Source organism: Leptosomus discolor, chromosome 9 (assembly GCF_034619465.1).
Source record: "Leptosomus discolor isolate bLepDis1 chromosome 9, bLepDis1.hap2, whole genome shotgun sequence".
Classification (NCBI taxonomy): domain Eukaryota; kingdom Metazoa; phylum Chordata; class Aves; order Leptosomiformes; family Leptosomidae; genus Leptosomus; species Leptosomus discolor.
The window spans coordinates 30913104-30935543 of NC_141399.1; the positions used below are offsets into that span (position 1 = coordinate 30913104).

Here is a 22440-nt window from a genome sequence, read left to right on the forward strand (position 1 = left end):
TGATCAATCCCATGTTGCCATCTGTCTGCTCCTGACAAATCCCATTTGGGAACACATCCCTCTAAGGGCTTGGAAACCCTGAGGATGTGAAGATGGATGTCATTTATTTGAGCTGATCTGTTCCCTGGACTCCCTGTTGGCGTCCCTTGAACAGGTGAGTGTTCAGCTGGTATAAATCAGCTGAGCTCTCTTGGGACTCATTTACATCAACCAAGAAACCAGTCCAAAATATAGAGCTAATTTCCCATGCATCAGACTGTCAGACTGTATCCCTTGCTGAAAGGACCGTTACCAGCAAAAAAAGTGCTAGAAACACTTAACAAATGGTGCTGAAACTGCAATTCTGGCAATCTTGTTGCATAGTAGGTGAAGTAGCGGCAGATGCGCCTCACCAGCCCTTGTCCATTCCCTGGGTACATTGACATAGACATGAGGTAGGTTTTGTCCATCATGTTTCTTGCAATTATTATAAAGGACAGAACAACTAAACCAGAAGGCACCAAGTGATAAAACCAAGATTATTGAGAAATTGGGTAGAAACTTTATTTGGAGAAGTAGATCAACATTAAACGGTGATAAACCATAATCAACATTATAAGGTGACAAACCTGTCTTTGTGAAGAGTACTTAAAAATAGAAATTTGGCACACAACACCATGACAAAAGTCTGTTTAAGGCCTTGCCAAGCCCATCAAGTTCAAGAAGAATAAATGTAAGAACGTATAGCTGCCTAATAAACAAAACTGACCATTGTTACTAACAGAAAAACACAGGGATGTCACCAGTTAATTTTGCAATGGCATAAACTATTGAATTTACAGGTACTAAAGGATTCAAGGAAGCGACTACTCATGGTAACATATGAGACCACATGCAGAACTATCCCTAATCGATGCAAATACAAAAAATTACAACCAAAGTGAATCTCTCAGCTCTGCCTGAGATGCCTAGGCACCCACCAAACTAAAAGCTGGACTTAATTAGGGTTATATTCTGCCTCTCCTCATCACATTGAGGTATACTAGAAGTGATACTTCATTCTCTCAGTGGTCCCTTTGACTTCAAGGTTGTCTCACAATGAGAAGTTACTGCTCCATCACAGATTCTGTCTGTGGCAGAATCCGTCCCTATCCCATCTTCTGCATCTTTGCAAAAATGTATCTGACTCTTCCAGAATGTATGCAATGAAAGAACTGACCTACTCAAACCAAGGACGTTTGCTGTGCATGGTGATGAAATTCTGCTTTATGTACAAACCTCTCCATCCCACCCTGAGCCGCGACTTGAGGTAACGCTCCCCGAGGCAGAACAGAACGGAGCCCGCAGAAGCTGGCACGGCACATTGCTCGCCTGGAGAGGAGTGCAGCTGAGGATGCTGATACAAATGAAAACGCAGGGCACAGTCAAAGGTACATTTGCAGTGCAAACGTAAATGACACTGTGCAGTCAGAGGACCGTGACTACACGGGATTAAGGGGACTTTGCACAATCTGGCTGTGTGGCTACAGCCCTGCAAACAGATCGGTGGATTAACTGCACTAAGCAAATAGCCAGAGTAAAAAAGAAAAGCAGAGGTTGATGCCATTCACTGAAATTTTATTTTGTCCCACAGCATAACCAGTTCTAACTTGCTTTTGCTCTGGCAGATACAAGAGGAAAAATATGCAAAGCTGCCCCTTGTCCCAGCTGTCAGGATTGCAAAACAAATGACAGATTTGAATAAGTTTACTTAATTGTTACTAGTATTAAAGGCACCTTAAGGGAATCATTCATAGAAGAGAATAATTTGTAGCAGATAATAAATTACGTTTTCCTCTATTTTCCTCCTTGGGAAAAAATCTATTAAGACTTGATAATTAAAACTCCTGAACATAGTTCAACTAAATGTTTTTAATTGAAAAATGGTCTATTTTTAAAAATGTCCTTTTTTCTTTTTTTCATAAAAACACTGTTTGCTCTCTTGAGACTTACCACTGGAAATTATTAACTGACATTCTTCATCAAAACTACTAACAAAATGTTTCTTTACTCACTCAGCAATTTGAAGCTGTAAGGTTATGGCATATTCTCTATTTGAAAATCCTGGCCAAACAAAAAAAATTTACTTTCTCTAATCCCTTTTAATAACAGTAACAGTGATTATATGGGAAGATAAAAAATGTGTTCAGGCATGTGTGTGATTCACCAAGTTCTCCCTTTCCCTCTGTAGTCCACACAGATTAGCCCTATCTGTCCACAGTGACCAAGAGAGAACGTCCTTTCTGTTCGGGGTTTTGGCTGTGGGTTTGTTTTTTTTTCATTTCACACTTCATGTCATTAGTTTGCATCAAAGGCACCGCAGTTTGATTCCATACATTCAGATGTATTCATAATGGAAATAGAGTAAATAAGCTAAAACCAGACTGTCACCACTATAGTGAATTGCTGCCAAATCTCACATCTGTAGGTTATAAGCAGATTCCTTGGAACAGTAAATAATTCATTTTCTAAGTTTTTACTATAATTTCAATGAGAACAAAATTAAAAATGTTTACTTACTGATGTGTATAGGTATCCTTCACTGTTCATTGCCAGATACAATTTTGTTTGAACCCCCTGAATCGCCACCACTCGTAAACCCACAGGTATGAGGTTAAACAAAGCTAGGAAAGAAAGGAGAAAAAGAACAAAATTAATCCTTTAGAGTACATAGATTAGATAATTAAACCACAATTACAAGAACCAAATAAAAAAAGTCCCTTCATGCATCTATTAATTTCTATAGGTGCTATAGAACAATACTGCTACTATCATGTTCTTCTATAGCAATTTCCATCAATAGTTCAGAAATGATCTACAGAGGGTATCAGTGTATCTCCCCCATTCTGAAGACAATGAATTGGAGGTACTGACAGCTAAAAGGACTTACCTGTCTCATGAGCAGAATCCAGGGTCTGCTGAGTTGAATATACTTAATTTGGTTTCGTTTTTTTATTTTTTCTGACAGTAAGTGCAAAAAGAAAAAAAAAAAAGGTAATCCAAAAACAAACAAAATGTTTTTCAAGATGACAAAACCTTTTTTTTTTTTTCTAATTCAGATCAAATTCAGTAAACATTTTTGACCAAAAGGAAGGAGCAAGATGAAATTCAGAAAAGTTAAAAACCTTCATTAACATCACAAAATGTTCCCACTCAAAACTCAATTTTTTTCCTCTTTTTGAAAGAATGCATTTGAAAAGAGTTAAAAAACTTCAAAATGAAATGACAGCATATGCTTTAGATCAAGCCCTAAATCTGTGCTTTCAAAATGGAGCTGCTTCAAATGTTCTGCTTGCGTTTATGCTTGTACACATGCTAATAGTGGCAGTATTTATAAGCAGAGAAAAGTCTCTTCACAAATGAAGATTCTGGTTTGTAAAGTGGCAAATTAAAAAAAAAAAAAAAGAAAAAAGAAAAAGCAAAGCTCTGCCATAGCTTAGGTTCACGGTTATGTTAAAATTGAACCCAAGTAATAATGAGTTGAATACAGTACTCTGTGTTCAATATGTAGGATTAAAAATAAAGCAGAGATAAGAAAATTTTCAAGAACTGCTATCATAACCCAAAGCATCTCCTTCCAGTCTGTTGTATAAATGCAGAGACTGGATGAAGTAATGGCAAACTGGCTCTTATTTCCAATGGTTTATTACTTGGCTAGAAAACTCCAGTCTGCTTCAGGCTGAAATCTGGTATTTATGGTCACTGACTGAAGCCAATTTAAAACTGAATTATGAATTTGAAATACTTTTATTCTTTTCAAACATATAAGCTAAGAATTATGATCCAATATAAATTCCTTTTTCAGTCTGACAACTCCCAAATGGTCGTATTTAATTAAAAGAAAATTTGCAGCTTGTCAGCATTTAATACAGATCCTAAATTCTGCATGTGGGGTTGTCAAGAGTGTATCAAAAAAGGAAAGAGCAAACACATGCACGTCCTGCTTTGATAAAGGCATGGCCAGAAGTTAACACTATACACTGGGGACAAAGGACTACATTCTGGTGAAAACAGACTCTATTCCAGCAGGCAGCTAGACCTCCAGCTCTGTGTGCTGTCCTGAGTCAACCTGAGCATCTCAGCCCCATGGCTCAATGAAGAGAAGGCGCAATGGGTTCTGGGGGTCCAGCAGCTGAGGGACACACTCAGGGCAGGCACACTGCAAACTTCAGATGCTCTGCTCTGAGGTTGGGGCACCTTTGAGCACCGAATTTCCTATGATAGTCAAATACAGCAGAGCAGGTGGAAATATCCAGAACTAATAAACAAACATAGGGGTTCATAAAACCATACCTGTGTTTTTCTTTCCCTCTAATACACATAAATGTACACTCAAACACGAATGCACAGATGCAGCCCCTCCTCACACTTTTCTCAAGCACCAAATCAACAGAAATGGCTTTCTCTCCACTAAAACAAAATTCCCTAATTCTGTGCAGGTTTTGGCAAACAAAACTTACATTTTCAGTAAAGAAACTGCTAAGGGAAATGGATTTCGCATTCATTCTATCAAACGCTTGAATATGTATAGGGGAGAAAATATTCCCTGTCTGACTCAGTAAACGCTCACTTGGAGAGTCCTCTTTTGCAGTTCAACCCCAAAAAGCAGCATCTGATCTCTGTGTAGGCAGGAGAGCACAATTTAAAGCTTAGTATCTAGGCAGAACCTGGAGGTCTCTTTTGAAAGGTGCTTTCTTAATGGCATATTGATGAGTAGGGCAAGCGTTTGGCTATTTCCAGCACAAGGGTACAAGTATGGGCTCCACTGTAAATAGTGCTACGAACCTGTCAGTAGACCAGCTGAGGACAGCGCAAAGCCTGGGACAGTTGAGAAAACACAGCTCACAGCCACAAGCCACAGAGAGAGGTTTTAATGAGTGATTCCTGGCTGTGCTGTGCTTGTCAAAGTGAGCAGAGATACAAGACTGAGTGACTTCTACCAGGGGAAGGCTGGGGCACCCACTGCGATGGGTGCTCAGCTGCTTCCCACAACAGCTGAACATATTTTCCTGCCATAATTGTACACGCTCTATTTTGAGGTAAGACGAAGGCTGGGCGCACTCAGAAGCTGGTTTAGACATTGCTGGGATTAGCAGCTGCTGTGGCACAGACTACGGCAACTTGCAAAAGGGCTGTGGGGGAGTAATGCTGGCTCTGCTACCGACTGTCTCTGCCAAAGGGGAGAGGGACAGGCTGCTGGAGGGGTACGCAATCAATCTCTCCTATGCCAGCACAGCCAGACACACAGCCAGGTTGCCCAAGGCAAAGGGACATTAGCACTGCACAAAAAGGGGGGACTGTCCCCTGTAGCAGCAGCCATCATTCCCACCACCCATGAGGAGCAGCAAGTCTGGCTTCTGTAACAGTGAGTGGCCTGTCCATGACTAGCAAATGCTGACGCGGCCAACAGCAGAGCCACGCAGCCTCCTTCTCTGCAAGCCCCCAATGCCATGGACAACAGGTCTGCTTGTTTCTATGGGATGACTCTCATGTGGGCAGATACAACAGAAAGGGTGGCAAAAAAAGCCACAGGAAAATAAATTGCTTGCTACTGTGAGCAGTTTGTGTTAGCATAAAATAATGCAAACTTTTTTGCATCCTAGTTTTCCCTATTCCTTTTGTGCTGTTTAAAATAAGGATATAATATCCACCATAATGAAAAACTTGGCGACGCCTAAGGGAGAGATGATCTTTGCTATGGCCCTTGTGCAATACAAGCTGGCAGAGAATTAGAGCTGCAAAATAAGAGGCAGCAGGCCACAGCTGGATTTATGAACGCAGACATTACTGTGAGGTCTGTGCCATCCTTGGCTTGGCCCTCTTTCTGCAGGATATTGTTTCCTATATTTCCTTATTTTATCAGTCTTGAAATCTCTGTCTTGGCAAAATCAGGAAATAAATTCTGCCTTGATTTAAAATCTTGCCCTATTTAACACATTTAATGAGACAAAATCTGTTTCTCAGCCAGGAAATCCTTTCCACGAGGCACTTCCTCAAATCACATGGACTGTTGGCTGAAACTGAGGTCTGGCGAGTGCTACGGCTCTTCAAATACATGTTTCATTTCCTGCCTAAATTGTGCTCCAAAATCTCAAGCTTTCTTTTAAACTCTCTGCAATTGTGATACAACCTTGGTTTTGTGAACCCTGCATGCAGCAGTGGGTCTGCAGAGCTTGTAATAATTGCTCCCAAGTCAGGAGTCAAAGGGGATCTCCAGGCAAACTTCCTACTCAGATCTAGGTAGCAAACAATGGAGGAGGTGGACTCCTGGGCCCAAGATGCTGCCAGAAGCATAAAGCACCAGCTGGCTATCAGGGGCTGTGAGCTCTTCTCATCTCTACAGTAAACAGGGAAAACAAATTCTGAAATTTAAACAAGGCTGACCAACGCTCTGCCTGGAGATCAGGTGGACGATGACTATGGTTTGCTCTAAAAATCGCAGTCGCAGAGTCCTAGCACTGTGCAACTGTTCTGCTGGTCACATTTGAGGATGTTCCCCTTACCGTTAAAGGGAGTTCGAATTATTGCACTACACTGCAAATCAAATGGTCTTAGAGCAAACGTTCAGTGAAGATGACAAAAGAGAACTGCAACGATATCCCTCAGGGATATCCCTCAGGGATGCAAAGGAGAGGAAAATGGACTGGAGAAGGGGTCCTCCTGCATTTCCAGGGGGCTACAAGTCCTGTGGCTTCCCCACAGTGCAGGAATATGGGCTAAATGAGGTATGTCTCTGCAGGTATTGGAAGAAAGGATTTTAGAGGGCCTGATCTGCTTAATATTCATATTAGCATATTGAGAGGAGCCCCTTATGTGGACTCTGATTCACAACATAAATCAGTCTGTCTTACTAGCTCCATTGAAAATCTTGCAATTAAAATAAATGCAGGACTACGGGACATTCAGGTCCATACACTTACCTTACATAAAAGAGGACTATATATGAAAGTATGTGGGTTTTTTTTATGGTGAAACCCTCCTCTCTTCTTAACACTTAGATACTGGAGCCCAGCTGCAACCATTTCTGGGATACTTCCATTATGTTTAAGCATTCAGCATTTTGGAAGGCTGGTATCCAGGAAGAAGGAGTTTTTATTATTTGCTTTGTAATCTATCCAGTTATGGTAAATTTAAGGACAGAGTGAAAACAAAGATATCTTAGAAACAGACACATTTCTATTTCCATAACTTTTATCTTGTTTCAAATCTCAGAATCCCTATTAGAGGGATTCCAAGCAAAGTATTTGAATGAAACAATAATAATAAAAAAAAAAGACAGAATTTCAGATATTTGCTCTGGTACATTAAAGGTTTATAACAATGCCACTTTTTGATGTAAAAAGGAAGGTTTACCTATTTCTTCTTTACGACAATTAGCGGAATTACCCTCAAATCCTGAATGATCTGTACTGACTTTTTAAATCATAAATATTAGATCATTCATTTGAAAGAAAAGCAATGTTTAAGGTCCATAAAGATCATTCTTAAGAGTAAATTTTGTGGCTGCACTGAGAACAACTGTATAAGATGGCAGCAGCTGCTCAGTATTGCACTGATCTGGTCTTTGTGCCACCTTCTCCGTGGGTGAGGACAGGACCCAGAGCCAGACCTCAGGTGTCCCTAGAGACTCTCTGCTTGTGCTCTGCCCTAAGGCCAGCACCTTCGGTGGCTACAGAGGAGACCGTTATGGCTTCCAGCAGCATAACGGGTTCCCTCCTGTCACTCAGAAGTTAACATAGGGATGCAAAAAGGATTAAAGAGGGTGCGGGAAAAGGGTGGAAGCAAGTGATCAGACAAATAAGGTATGATACTTCCTATTGCATCTAGTGCTTTCTCTGCCATATTCAAGCGCTCTGTAAAACGAAGTCATGTTTCACCTGCAAATGCTTTTCATATGAAAAGGATGGCATTTAAATCAGTGCTTTTCAATAATTAAAAAGAAAGGTCTGTCTGTTGATTTTCTAGCTGGTTGCCTAAGTGGCCTGAAACACCTTCTCAAACTCCTTGCTCCTTCTAACTCCTTTTTTCAGAACAGAAACATAGTTTAAATGGTACAACTACATGAAATGCTTAAATGCTTTATTCACACACATCAAATCTATGCTTTAGTTATCTTTTCCTGTTTTCTATTAATTCTCAAAGTTGTAAAAAAAACAACCAAACAACCAAACAAACAAAAAAAACCCCAAATCAAACCAAAAGCATCCAAAGCTTTTTCACAGAAAAGCTGAGGGAAATTCGGTTGAAAGCTGAAGGTATAATTAAGTTTAGATGGGGTATAAAATAATAATAACAACAGGAAAACGTGAACTTTAAAATGATGATGAACTCACATTGTGTGAAATAACACGGCTCTGTTTGAATGAGCCCCTGCTTAAGGGTGGAGATAGTGTTATTCTATTTCAGGCACTCTGAGTAGGCGAGCAAATTTTCCCTGTCGGGGGAAAAAAAAAATCTAATAAAATCCGAAGGACAGCAATGAACTTCTCTATATTACCATGGAGATAACATTTGCTTTGTTTGTCATATGTGTCATCATTACCTCCTCTAGGTCATAATTTCTATATGTGATTTTTATTTGCATTTCTCTCAGACCCAGTAAGTCTGAAAGACTTCTGCACAGTGAGCACAATGTTAATGCTGCTTCCACTCAGTCATCCCAGGACAACAACTTTGAACAGATCTATATGGGAAGAATGAGACACCACAATCCACAAACACACCATTTATTCTCATGTCACTTACTATAACTACTGTCCTCCTCTTTTGTTCCATCAATTGTTCCATCTGCTTGCAACTGCAAGTGGTATCCTTGCCTGCTGTATAGCTTTGTTACTATACCTTTAAGCTGAGGCTCTGTAAAAAAACAATAGTGAGATTAATGTGGGAAATCCTGATGTGCCGTTCTAAGCGAGCAGGATGCTGAAAACAAATCTCCGGGCTTCTTCTCAAGGCTGAGACATAAAAAAAGACCCAAAACAAAAACAAGGCAACCAGCTTTGCAACACTTTTCATTTAGGTTGGGATCAAATTTATGTCTATGAAATCAATTGCCAAAATGATTAAATGCCACTTTCGATTGCAATGTAGCTAGCACGGTAAAATCTACTTCCAGTGAATACAAATTCCAACAGTGTGTTGCTTGGCCTCAGGAGCTCTGCTCTATCTCATTTAAGATTAGAAATGAGCTGGCAAAGAGTGCATTCTGCCTTTTAAAAAGGTGTGAGTTCTTAAATGGAGAGGAAAAAGAGGACTACTATGATAGCGCTAATAAGAGCCATAGTGACAGTTGAGAGCCTAAATATATAGCAGCAAACGCTTAGCACAGGAACTGCTCCAGCTCTAATAAACAAACCCCCCTTCCTCACTGCTCCAAAGAGTACAGAGCATCCGAAGTGATAAACTACTCAATGAACATATGGAAAATGGAGGGGGGAACCCTGAAATCCACCAATGTGAGGAACTGCAAAATAAATATTACCATAAGGGTTGAGGTAATTACCTCATCAGCTAGAAGAAGAAAGATCAAAACAACATATAGTTTGGATAGATTTCTTTTTTTCATAACCATCCTCAGATTCACAGTTAGAAAGCAAGATATCTCACACGGTTTCAGATCATTCTAGACCAAAAAGTATACAGCAACAGGATCTGCTGTCAAGTCTGTCATTTAAGGCACCTGGGTAACGCACCAGGAGTAATTGCAAAAAAGGTCTACTTCCACTGAATCCCAATGACATCTGCATTGTAGTCATTTCACACAATCATGCTTGTCAGGGGGTGATGCACCCCTGCAGCTCGCTCCACAACATCCTGCTTAATTCAGAGATAAACATACTGTGAAGATATGATGTGTCATTTCCAATAGCCAATGTCTGGATAAGACTCCTTGTGTTTGTAATCAAAGACATTAGGGAGCTCTGCGCCTGTACGTCATTTTAGCAGGAGCTGAAGGAAAAAGCTTACAGTAGTTTGCCTAAGTGTATTAGTTCCTATTAGCAACCTTTAAGAAGGATACTGCTAGATGCACAATTCTTATATATCAACTTCTCCGACAAGAAATTAATCCAACCCTCACTTTGGCTTTTGAGCCATAACACATCCCCAAGCTGTTTGCAAATTGCGAGCAAGGCACCTCTTCTGTGGCTGCTGAGAAAGGCAGACAGGTTAAGTGGCTAACAGCATCAATGTTTCAGCACAGCAAAGCGATGGCAACATTACCAGAGGGTTTTGCTCCTCCCATGTACCAAAAAACCACTCAGATCAGGGACTGAGTCTTCATGCCTGATCTTTTGCACCTCTGACACAGAGACCATCGCATCTGCAGGGCAGGTGCATGTATGAGATTCCTAGAAAGGAACACGGCACTGAAGCAACATTCTGGAAACAAGCAGCGAAAGCAAAAAGCCTCATCTGCAATCAGCAAATAAAGAATGGCACAGGCATTCTGTGAAGCAGGAAGTCAGAAACAGATCTCTAGACCGCTGAGTTTTTTAACGTACAACTGAAGGAGGGGTGTGTGTGTGAACTTCCACTGCTAACATCTCCCCCACAAATAAATCACGTGTGTTTGTAGATGTGTATGTGTAACAGAGAGACAGACTACTGAATTACCAGTACACGGGTGCACATGGGTGTGCCAGTGAGACAAATAGTAATGGTGTGTGTTATCCAAACAAGCCAGATGAACGTGAACGGGGAAGGGACTGGCATGGGCTACCCACATCTATCAGGTACAAGCCACGAGTGCAATACCTCCAAGTTCATTTTACCAGCCCTGAGACACCGGTCCCTCTTTCCCAATGCCTGATGCACACCCCAGTTTGCATTAAATTAAACAAACCAACCCCCCAAAGACATAACCCTTGCCAACCTGGTCGCCTTCTTCGCCTTTTCTTGGAGCCAAAGAGTTTGACCCTGGAAAACACATTCAACTTGTTCTTGTCGCAGCTTCCCTTGCTCTTGCTGGGGCTGTTGACACACTTACAGGCATTGGACTTCTCCCGCTCCCTGGCTTGTCTCTTCTGGCGGATCAGGGAGCTGGCAATGGCTGCAGCCATGGCCGCCACCGCCCCAGCACCACCGGCGGGTCAGGCACACGGGGTTTGCTCGCCGGCTGCGGGCACCGCAGCCAGCATGCTGCTCGGCCCGTCCCCAATGCTGGGGACGCTGCCGGGCGCCTTGGCCAATGCCACCCACCGCCAACTGGCTTGGGAGCCTAGGAGACACCGGCGGGATGCTTGCACCAGAGCCCTGGGTCAGGATGCAACAGTTTAGCTCAAGCGTTTTTGTCCGCTGAGATCTTCCCCTTTTGATTTTCTGATGTTTTTTTATTCCTCCCAGCTTCTGGCAGGGGAAAGTTTGCAGGCAGAGGTAAGCGTTTCTACGGAGATTAAGCAGATGACTTGCAAGACATCCCTCCGAGCTTCTCCAGATGCACTATTCACATGCAGACATGGCACATCCACTTGGTGCAAGATCATCGCATCTCTCCTAGCCCAAATTTCTCCAGTTAACTTTTCTCCCCACCCGTCCCCTCCCCATTCAAATCCCAGCAAACACCTGTTAGACTCCAGCAGGGGCTGTCCAGTTGCAGGGTTTTTCTGGATCCTTTTTCCTCTTCTCCCCTTAAGAAGAGATCCGAAGCAAGTGGTGATGGAGACACTGGGAGGAGGTGCTGATGCCTGGAGCCTCAGCTGCCTGCTGCTGAATGCCTTAGGAAGCCTCTTCCCCTCGCTCCTTACAGGTGCTGCTGCCAGCACAGCCTCCTCTCCACAGACGCGTTCGGCTTTTGCATTGCAACACTTGTCACCAGACAGTAAACAGCCAGAGCTCCCCTGATGCTGGTTGCCGGCAGCTCAGCGCTGAGACTGCAGCAGCAGTAGTCCTGAGGCAGCGGATGCACGCACTCGCACACACCCCACGAGCTGTGTGCTGGATACAGAAATGAGGCAACGCAGCAAGCCCCTTATCACCACCCTCCCCTCCTCCTCCTCCTCCTTCTCCTCCTCTCCCAGGCAAGGCAGCAAGCTTGAGAGACCTGCCTGGTGTCTCTTTGTGTGGAGAGTTGCAAAGGGGCCCCAGGGGTGCAGGCAGGGAGGAGGCAGGGGCTCAGGGTGTGCAGCAGGAGCTGGTGCACACCAGCTGCCCACCCTTGCCAGCCCCACGGGCTGTGGATACCTGCTTTTGACAGAGCTGCCTCCCAGGGAGGCGCAGACACCCAAACAAACGTGACTGCGATGAGCAAATAGCTGGCACAGGCTTTTCAGCAGCAGACTGAGGACACCTGGCCGGCAGCAGGACTCTGCTCCAGCCATAGCTCTCTCTTTCATCCTTACAGGACGGCCTCCTCTCTGCCTCAGTGATTTATTGGAGGCTTTTTGCCTCTCTTGCCTTTCCTTCCTTCGCTCCCACCCGCTCTCAGCTCGTTTTCTGCTGGAAACTAAAAAACCCTTAGAGAGAGCGATTTCCTTGTCGTTGCCATGTTCTTCTTCACTTTGTGCCCCCACAGTGCCTCTGTGTCCCCTGAGGCCAGGCTCTCATGCCAGCTGGGCTTATTCACCCCTGGCTAAGCAGGGGCCAGGCTGTGGTGGCACCAGAGCAGGTTGACACTGGGAGCAGAGTCTGGTGTCAGAGCCTGGCACTGCACTGTGGTTAATGCCCTGCACAGTGGACACTGAACCCTGCACACATCCATGACCCAGGACATAGGAAGCAGGAGGTCCTGGGGGTCCCTTTGCATCCCACACCCTGCTCTTCAGTATGCTTTCAACAGCTGGAGTCTAAAATAAAGCCAATTCAGGCTAGAAACAAAACAGATTTGCAGCCCTGAAGGCAAACAACTATTGAAAGAATTTTTACTCAAGGCAGATGGGATTTGCAGGCACTGAGGCAGGGTGGGATGTCCCACGAGCAGGAGAGAGGGGAGGCTGTAGGCCGGTTCCTTGCAGGAGCTGAGCTCAGTGGAGACCGTGACGGCAACAGGCTTCAGCCATCCAAGCCTGGGAGCAGCATCTTGTGTGCCCTGGGCCAGTCCCAGGGCTCCCCTAGGGCTATTGAGACAGAACCAATGTGGGTGAGTTGGTGTGACAGCACTAGTTTTCTGATGCACTTTCAGACTCTGACAGGTTTCTCAGGATACCCGCCCCTTCTTCGTTTCCTCTACATGCCCTTGGCAAAGCCAATGGTCCTCTCCTCCCTCCCTGGGGTTGCACACCGTGGTGCCAGGCAAGTGCAGCAGAAACCACGCTACCCAATGTCTTCACTTCAGGGAACTCAATTCAAAACTAATTTGCTATACCTCTTCCTTGGACTAGAAACAGCTCAAAATGGATCCAAATCTGTTTCCTCCAACTGAGAACTCCTGCCCCAATAAAACAGGTAGTGTGGCCAAGCCTTAACAACGGAAATGTCTATAAGGCACAAGTTTTAAGATGATGACTGACTGAAAATACAATGTGTGTCATCACAGCCTGAGGCCTCCACAGCTGACATGGTATATTGAATTTGGCAGTCCATCCACAACACTCCTTCTCTGCAAGAAGTGTATGTATACAACTACACCTACATATATAGGTATATACACACACACTTGCCTTTGTTTATGGGGCACTTCATGGCATCCACGTATACATATACATATTATATAAGTTCCTTATTTGGGTTAAAGAGTAGGGTAAAAATATCTGTGATTCACAAGTTCCAACACTACCCTCATCTGCCAGTCCACATAAGACATGTGAAATCCAACCCAAGAGACAGCCAGTTGGATATTATTAGTAATAACTCATCCTACTCAACTCACCGGTAACGTACTACAAATTTTGCCACTTTCCACTTCCAATACAGTCATGAGTGAGACTTGTTTTTCCTGTCACCCATTACTTTATAAATATTCCCAGTTTAGAAAGCAGTGTTTGATCTTCAGATCAAAGTGAAGCTGCCTTGTTGTGATCCATCCTATAGGTCAGATGACATTTCATTTTCACAATGACTAACCAGAACTCAGAATTCAGCTAACCTTGAAAATCTTGGGGAAAAGCAGTATCTAAAAGCAGTATTCAGGATATCTTTCTGCCAGCATTCCAGCCTGCATGCTTCAAATCCATAATGAAAATTCATTTGCACAAATGTTCCTTGACAGATAACTAAAGAGAGGAATAAAAATAGCATATATGCATAATCAGATTTAAGTTTCAAAAAACAGTCCTCCAGTTTTTTAGCATGATCAACCTCTCCATCTACCGGTACTCCTACAAACATGTCTTCATTTACTATAAATGGCACATGAAAATGAAGATCTTGTTGGGAAAACGTCTTTGGTACAGAACCAGTCTTTGGACTACTTCAGTGTCACAGACATAAAAATCTCAAGGAATAGCTTTATTTTCTTTGAACAGCAAGAGCTGTTCACTCCCCACCACGCTAAAAAGGTAAAATAAAATAAAATAACATTCCAACCAACTTTTTGAATGTAGAAGACAAACAGACACTCTTTCTTTGTGTGAGATTATTGTAATGGGGCACACTTAACGCTAAAGAGTAAAATGCCAGCCCCATATCAGTCAAGAATTAAGCACCTCTTAAGAAATCAGTATGGGACAGACTTGTACAGTTACTGTCAGAAACGGCATCATGATTGACCTGGAGCTGTGATCTGACCCAGCAGCAATTCCACTGTTTTGAAGTGGACAAAGATTTCACCTGCCTTTGATTTGTATTTTTTCCTCCCAGTCATCTGTTGAATTTATGCTGATGATTATTTCTATGATTCTGATCATTAAAATGTACTTGAACCTCCAGAAGTTGCTTGGATTTGGGCAAAAATAAAGCCTGCAATTTGGTACTATGTCCCTGCAAACCAGGACTGGCTCTTGACTAATGAAGGACATAGTTTCCAACACAAAGTGTGCTGCCTTCTCTGCCTGGCTTCTGCAAGAAAAGGCATCAAACCTCCATCACTGGCCCAAACTGCAAGCAGTGGTAGCTGTTTCACCAAATTAGAGGGAAGTGCGAAACTTCTGGTTTTCGCTCCATCCTCCTTGAGACTTTTGCACTGTGGCAGGTCCCAGACCACTGCTGTTTCCCATGAGTTTGAATCTATCCCGAGCACGAAAGATTTATAGTAGGTCCTATATAAACAGGTAGATGCTGAGCAAAACAAATGCTGCACAGAAACCAAGAGCAGATGAAAAATCACAAGCCAGCTCCAGACCTCACTGTCATGAAACAAACTGCAAGTTTTGACAAGCTGCTGCGGCTTTGCAGCATGCCCAGTGCCAGCTGCGGCCTGCGAGCAGAGGAACTCCTTTCCCCCACTGCTGATCACACTGTGCTATTTCAGCACATGAATGTCAACAGATGTGATCTAGCACAGAGCGGTGCATCAGTGCAGCACTGCTGACAGAGAAGGGAACGGGTAGATGAGAGACGGCACTTTCCGGCTGCCTGTTCAGGTGCACTGGTGATTGGCACACGAGCCCAATGTGTGACTTGCCGAGGGAACCAAGCTCCTCTGTGCCCTGTAGAAGCATTAACGATTCTCATGACATGTTGCCATAAAGCGGCAACTTACTGCCAGCACCTTGGGTCAAAATATCCCATCCTCAGACTAAACAGCTTGTTCAGTTATTTCTTCTTCCCCTATAAGTGAGTACCAAAAGATTTATAGTAGGTCCTAACCAAACAGGTAGATGCTGGGCAAAACAAATGCTGCATGAAAATCAAGACCAGAAGGAAAATTGAAAGCCAGCTCCAGATATCACTCAGCCCAGCACAAACCCCAAACCACCCCTCTGTGTTTACAAGCCTGAAGCTGCTTTGGTGGGACAAAAAAATTTCAGCCTGGCATGGGATGTCAGGAGTCCCTCACAAGGGTCTTTCGTTCTTGCTGCAGTAACATGCTACTGCTGTTACAGAACAAGCAGGGGAAAAAAAAAAAGCTTCAGGACTTTATGAACTATTTCCACAGCCTACACTCCCCCAAAGTAGAGAATTATTTTCTGAAAAGTGCCACCAGAATTGCTTCTCTCTTTTCAGCCTGAGATAAACAAGACTTCATCCAGTCGGGTATGACACAGCAGCACTGAGGCCCCCAGTGATTTTTCCCTCTTCTAAGTAAACAGAATTACTATTCACCAGGAAACAGAGCTGTTCAGACCCAAGCCCCGCATCACTTAGCTCCTCCGTGAAACATCCCATGGAAAATGACTCAGCCTTTCCTCTGCAGCCAGCTCCGCGGCTGGACACAAGCACTGCAGAACAGCGAGTGTTTGGGTGCTCTCTGCTCAGGGGATGAGCAAGGTTTTCTGTCCAGTTCACTACTCTTGAAAGCCTAGTTTTACCCTGGATATGAGCCAAATTAAGAGCTAGAGGTTTACTCCTGAGTGCAAGGTGGAAAAGGGTATTAGTGGGAAAACTGGGCCTTCAGGCAGCTCCAGACCAAGCTCAAATTTGAGGATATTTTAGTCAACAGACCAACTGGGCTACCTTAAAATTAACCTTAATAGTAAAGATCAGCTTCAATAACCAGCTGCAGAACTTTATATGAGCCGTATTGCTGTAAACAGAAGTATTTTTACATGCTTAAGGGTGCTTGTAAATAGTGACATGGATGTTCCTGTGTGTGTCTGTGCCATGGTTCTTTGAAAAAGTGCACTGTGCAGCCTTGCTCAGCCACAGGACAAAATAATCAAAATAAATTCCTGTGACACCAGTACAGACATGTCACCTGGACCCACTGTACCTAAGAGCTCACTCATTATTCAAGAGATTAGATGGCTGGTTGAATTTTGTCTTCTCAGAGCACAGAATTATGAATCCCAACACCAGAAGAGATCCCAGTACAACTGCTGCACGTGACTGGATGTGCCAAAACTGGCCCCCATCCAGCAAAGCAGAGAAACATATCCCTGTCTTCAACAAGGGACTACCAAGACTTAAAAAAATAATTATGTGCCTGATACATTACAAAAAGTTCTCATATCCTAATCCTGTTCTCTTATCAGATCTGCAGAACTTTGCTAGGACAAGGCTCACTGACTCGAACAAGAACTCGGGCCTCCTCTTCATGACTGACATGCCCTGCTAAATGCTCAGGATGGCTGTGAGATCTCATATCAAGAACACGAGTTGCCTCTCAGATTCTCAGAGAAAATACCAGTGAGAGAAATCCCAGTTCTGCCCCTTCCCAGCTGTGAACTCAAGATTCCTTTACTGTCTCAGTCAAAACTGGATTTGATCTGACCTAGTGGTGCAGGCATTTTCAGAAAAGGAGGACATTGTTTGAAGGTAGACAAATGGAAATATTTTTGCCTAGGTTAATCCATATTCAGTCATCCCAAAATGTCAACCACAAAAGATCGTCTATCCGGTGCATAAAAGATCAGTGCCAATCAGCTAGGAAAGGTCACAGAACAAACAGAAGAGATCAGCTCCCACAGCTCTGTGGGCTCCCAAATTGGGAACATGTTATTCCGGTGTCTCGGGGGGCCCAACCTAGGCCAGGAACTTGCAGCAGTGACCGACCAACTTCTCTCTGCCCACCACAAAGCCATAGCAAAAAATACTTGCACATCAGTATGCACAGAAGTATCTGTTCTTTCACCTCTCAGCATGATAGCTCTCGGAAACATCAATGTAAATGACAGCATATCATCCCTGAAATATTTACATCTCAGCATGGGACACACGAGAAGTGTGGGCTATATGCCACTGTCAAACTTAACATAAGGCCACTTTACACATGACAAAACACTGTAAATAGTCCTTCACAGACCCAATGCAAGCTGCCTGGAGATTGTCATATTACTCAAATGGATCTTTTTCCACCTTTTCATAGATATGATCGCTCATCCTTTGTCACGAGCTTGACAGAAACAGGCTCACTGGGTCTCCAGGGAGTTGGAGCTTCTGAGAGTTCTCCCGCTCCCACCTGCACTCAAACATTTCTACCAGCTTCTCACAGCCATGGTCCTTGCTGTGCTCAGAAGCTAACTTCTGCCCCACTGCTTGACTTCACATAATGACAGAGCCCAATTCGCTGCAACCATGAGATGGATGCCAAGCTTGCTGCTTCCCATTGCTGTGTTAACGACATAAGACCCAACTGGTTTCTAATAATAAAACCAAATTACCTGAGCTGGGATCAGAAGAGCCTGGCAATGGTCTTCTGTGACTTCTACCTGACTGCCAAGATCATGGCACTAAATTCACACAAATGAGAATGTGAACAGAGTTCATCACACGAAAGGGACTTTGAGCAAAAAGCAACATGTCTTGGATGGAGGCAGGGCTCTCCAGGAGCTGGAGTTAGAACCTGCACTGGGTTGATGCTTCTGTAAATGTGCAAGTGGGGCCTTTCTTTACTCACTGTCGTGGGACTGGAACCAGTTTACCTGAGCAGAAGTGCCGGTCCCAGTTTCAGTAACCAGAATGAAGGAATATCCTTGAGGATTGGGAAAAGGGCCCCATAAGCCTGAACTTCTGCATTCTGTCTCAGTTCACCATGTAATAATCATAATATCAACAGTGATGTAAAAAGACATATCTAACCTAAGTTCAGTGATGTAAAAGTTAGGTTTATCTAAGCTCATCTGACCAAATATCTGGGCTGCAAAACCAAGGAAGAAAAGAGAAAGACAACCCCAGAAGGCAATTCATTCCCATCCAAAAAAGCACCGTTATTTTCACAGCTGCATGAAGGAAAACACTACCTCTGCCTTACTGAACTATTGTAGGGTGATTCAGACTGTAATCTACCCAATGCACCGTTATAAATAAATAATATTTACCACCATCAAAACTAAGTAAAATCATTCAATGAAGGTCCATGTAGTTCAGTGTCTTCTGGCAGTGCTCAGCAATACATGTGAATACAAAACCAGCCCAAGTAGTTGCACCTTGTTGTGCTTCTTACACATACACACACCTTCCAGTGACTGGCCTCATGGCAGCTCCAGGCTTAGCAGAGGCTGCTGCTGGCAAGAGCAGAGCAAAGGTGACATCTATAAATCACACAGGGATTTTGAGGTGAAAAATACAACATATTGTAAGTAATCAGAGGGGAATTCATTACTATAAGTTAGATGCATTTTTCTTGCAAGCAACACTCACAAGTAACGTTGGCTAGCAAAACAAGAACCACAAGCTGGCATTTGCTGTATTGGATTTAAATAGGTCTAGAGACTAGAAGAATTGTGTATGCAAATTCGACATAAGCAAATTAGAAGAAATTCAGAGAAGTCAATTCAGAGAAGGCTAATAGCAGAACATCTGCTGCTGCTCCCAATATTCGCATTAGGCGGCTGGTTACATTTCTGGGGACTCAGACCTCATCAGAAAGCACAGAACGGTGTTGTTGCTATGCAGAGAAACAATGCTCAGAAATCAGAGAAGTAGATATGAAGCTGCCTGAGTTGAGCACTGTTATTCCTCGCTTAAGTCTAGCTGAGCAACAATAGGGACACATTTGCTTGTACGGGGACTGGATAACTGTCCAACTTGTAGCTGCATTTCTACCTAAAATCACCACAAAATTAGCAGAGAAAGCTGCAGAAGTAGATAAAAATATAATAACATGATTTTAACTGAATTCCCAGTACACATGTATGGCCTTCACAACTCTCCAGCCATACTGCTAAATCATGCTGAGCTAAACTCACAGCAGAGACACACCACATTTAGCAGATGGTAATATATCATCAGGATTTCCATTGACTTCCTTCAACCCTCTTCCCTTCATTTATTATTCTCATTTTCCACATCTTCCTGCCAGGATCTTCCTGCCTTGTTTCATTAAAAATTACAACATGCTTCTAATGAACAGTAGCCACAAACCCCGTCACTATCTCAATGTCCTTATCCTTCAGTTGAGGTCAACTTAATCTTTTTTTACAAACAAATAAACTTAGTTTAGCTTCATCTACAACACAACATACCAAGGCTTGGGAGCTTTGCCTGGGAAAGAAAGGACAAGAAGAGCAGAATTAGATTCTAAGGTACAGAATTAAGCCTGCTGGACTGCAAGAAGTTATCTTGGCTGATCTTACAATGTTATTTGGCAGATTCCACTTGGCCCGTTCCACGTAACTGTAATGAAGGAAGACCTCCTTGCATTTCTGTCTCCTATATGGGGCAGTTATGAGAGGTTAAAGAGTCTAATTGTAAGGCGGCACCTATAGGTACAGCTGCACAGGTAAAATATGTAGCCACACAGAATTCACGACATTCTGCAGCACTCTGCGAGGCCTGCAGGGATTCCCAGGCAGTCCCCCTCATACAATTGGAGCAAGAGATATGGCTTCCAGAAATCACTGGTATCTGTATTTCCTCTGGACTGTAACTGGAATTGGACATCTCAGACCTCTGCAAATACAGGTTCTACATTCATAACACGGACACTTAAATACAGGCAGGTTTTTCTGCCTTTCTTCTTCCTGACTTGAAATACGAGCAAAACCAAGATGTTCCAACAATGCTGAGATGCAGAAGCAGCAGGGAATCAGAGTAGAGCTGTTAATGCTGGGAGGAACTTCCACCTCCCTCAGCCCATTCTTTTTTTCCCAGCTCTGTAATATATGAAATGCCTTACTCAGTAACTATATTTTTAAAACATTATTGCCATAAATTTTAGTCTACTTTAAAAGTTCTGATGTAAAGTCTTCTCAGGAGGCTTTCGGCAACATACAGAGTTTCCCGTACAGGAAGCAGGCTGTAGAACATGAATTTGTAAGCAGTTACAAATGAAACAAACAGGACGGATTTCCAGTACCTCCAGTCGAAAAACCAGACGTGTAACACGATCGCTAAAACCAGGAACAAGAGGGACACCTAGAGTTGCTTCTTGGAACTGCCCCAGCAAGGTCATTCACTTTCTTCTCCACTTCGGTTTCGGTCACTGGTGATATTTAATTACAGCAAACGGGCGCGGTGCCTCCGGCTGTAATTAACGGCAGACCTGAAAGCGCGGGGTGGGGGCGGGCAGGGGGAGCCGCGGCGGGGCTGCCGGCTCCCGCCCGCTCTCGGGAGCCCCCGCGCCGCCGGGAATGAGCTGTCCGCGGTGCTGATCCGCGCCCGGCCGCCCCCAGCCCCGCTCCGCCCGGCCCCGGCCCCGCACACCTCCGAGCCCCGCGGAACGAGCCCCCCGCCCTTCACATCAAGCCTACAACCAACATCAAGGTTCATCACCCACCGCCAGCATTTCTTTTGTGTACTGGGGCTAGGCGACGCGCCTCCCAAAAGCCAATCCACGGCAAAATCTTTCCACGGTTTCAGACCCACTTCACCTTTCCCACTGTCATGCAATAAAAAGAGCGAGGCGTTTAATAGTTAATAATCTGGATTACATCTTAAGTGATTATATTTTGTAAATGCATTTTTAACACGCTAAAAACACTGCGCACTTCACATTCTACACTTTCCCGTATCTAGATTTACTACATTAACTTCAAAGAGAAAAAAATGGATGCCGCTTGCAATGTCATAAAAGTTGTTTACTAATCACGTTGAGTTATTTCTAATAAAGGATGCTATATGACCCAGACAGCTAATATCTAACTCTCACAGTTAATATCTAACTCTCTGTACACACTGCCTATCAGTTTATTGTTTGATATTGGGGCTTTTTCCAAGAGACCTTGGATTAGATTTTGTCTTCTAGCCATAGGGCGTTGGTTCTTAACAGTAATCTGATTGTTTCACATACCGAATGCAGAGAACGCACTTTTTTGTTATTAAAAAAATATAAATTACACCATCAAAAGCCTTTAGCAAAAAGATTTGCAGAAGAATACAGAATTTGGTGGTTTTGTATTGAAAAGGTTTTCAAATTATTAACACCATAACAAGAACGTCTTCTGTTAATGTTAGGCACAGTACTCTCATGAAAACCAATTAGAACAGAACTAGGATAATTTTTTTTTTTTTTTTCTTTAAAGCAAGCTTTATACATGACAAAAAGCTTTGGTACAAAATTAACTAAATATGTGGCACAGACATTTAAAAGGCCATAAAATCAACCTGTGCAACATTTGAAACACACATTCAAACAGGACAAATCTGCCAGTTCAGCAGCATATTCAGTATATTTACCATTCCAATCAGTAGGAATTAACAGTAACACTTATCTTTTCCTTCTTAAATAGTGTATTTTTAGAGTTATCAAAGAAAATTCATGAAGTCAAAGAGCAACCACGTTCTTAATATTAATAAATATTAAGCTTTAATTTCTTCATATAGTTTATCATCGCTATAGAGGATTAATTGCCAGGAAATACCTTCTCATTTTTTTTTCCTATAAATATATTGGTTAAATACATCTTACCTGAATAAGACTTTCTTAACCCCAAAGCCATGCTGCCTTACAAGCTGCTCCTACCCAGACAATTGCAGTCTACATTTGGAGCAGATACACAGAGAGTAGAT

The 22440-nt window shown here is 43.2% G+C and overlaps 1 protein-coding gene across 2 annotated transcripts in view; it reads right to left on the reverse strand.

Annotated features, from left to right (window-relative positions):
- FGF13 (fibroblast growth factor 13) overlaps positions 1-22440 on the reverse strand; it is a 254323-nt gene that overhangs the window by 47956 nt on the left and 183927 nt on the right. Inside the window, exons 1-3 of one of the 2 annotated variants that reach the window (XM_009954894.2) lie at positions 10892-11078; positions 8764-8874; positions 2539-2642 (exon numbers count right to left, since the gene is read on the reverse strand). In XM_009954894.2, coding sequence (XP_009953196.1) covers positions 2539-2642; positions 8764-8874; positions 10892-11078 — 402 coding nt within the window. Of the gene's footprint in view, positions 1-2538; positions 2643-8763; positions 8875-10891; positions 11079-22440 lie in introns of those variants that run through there. The other variant, XM_086469797.1, reaches the window with a different exon arrangement.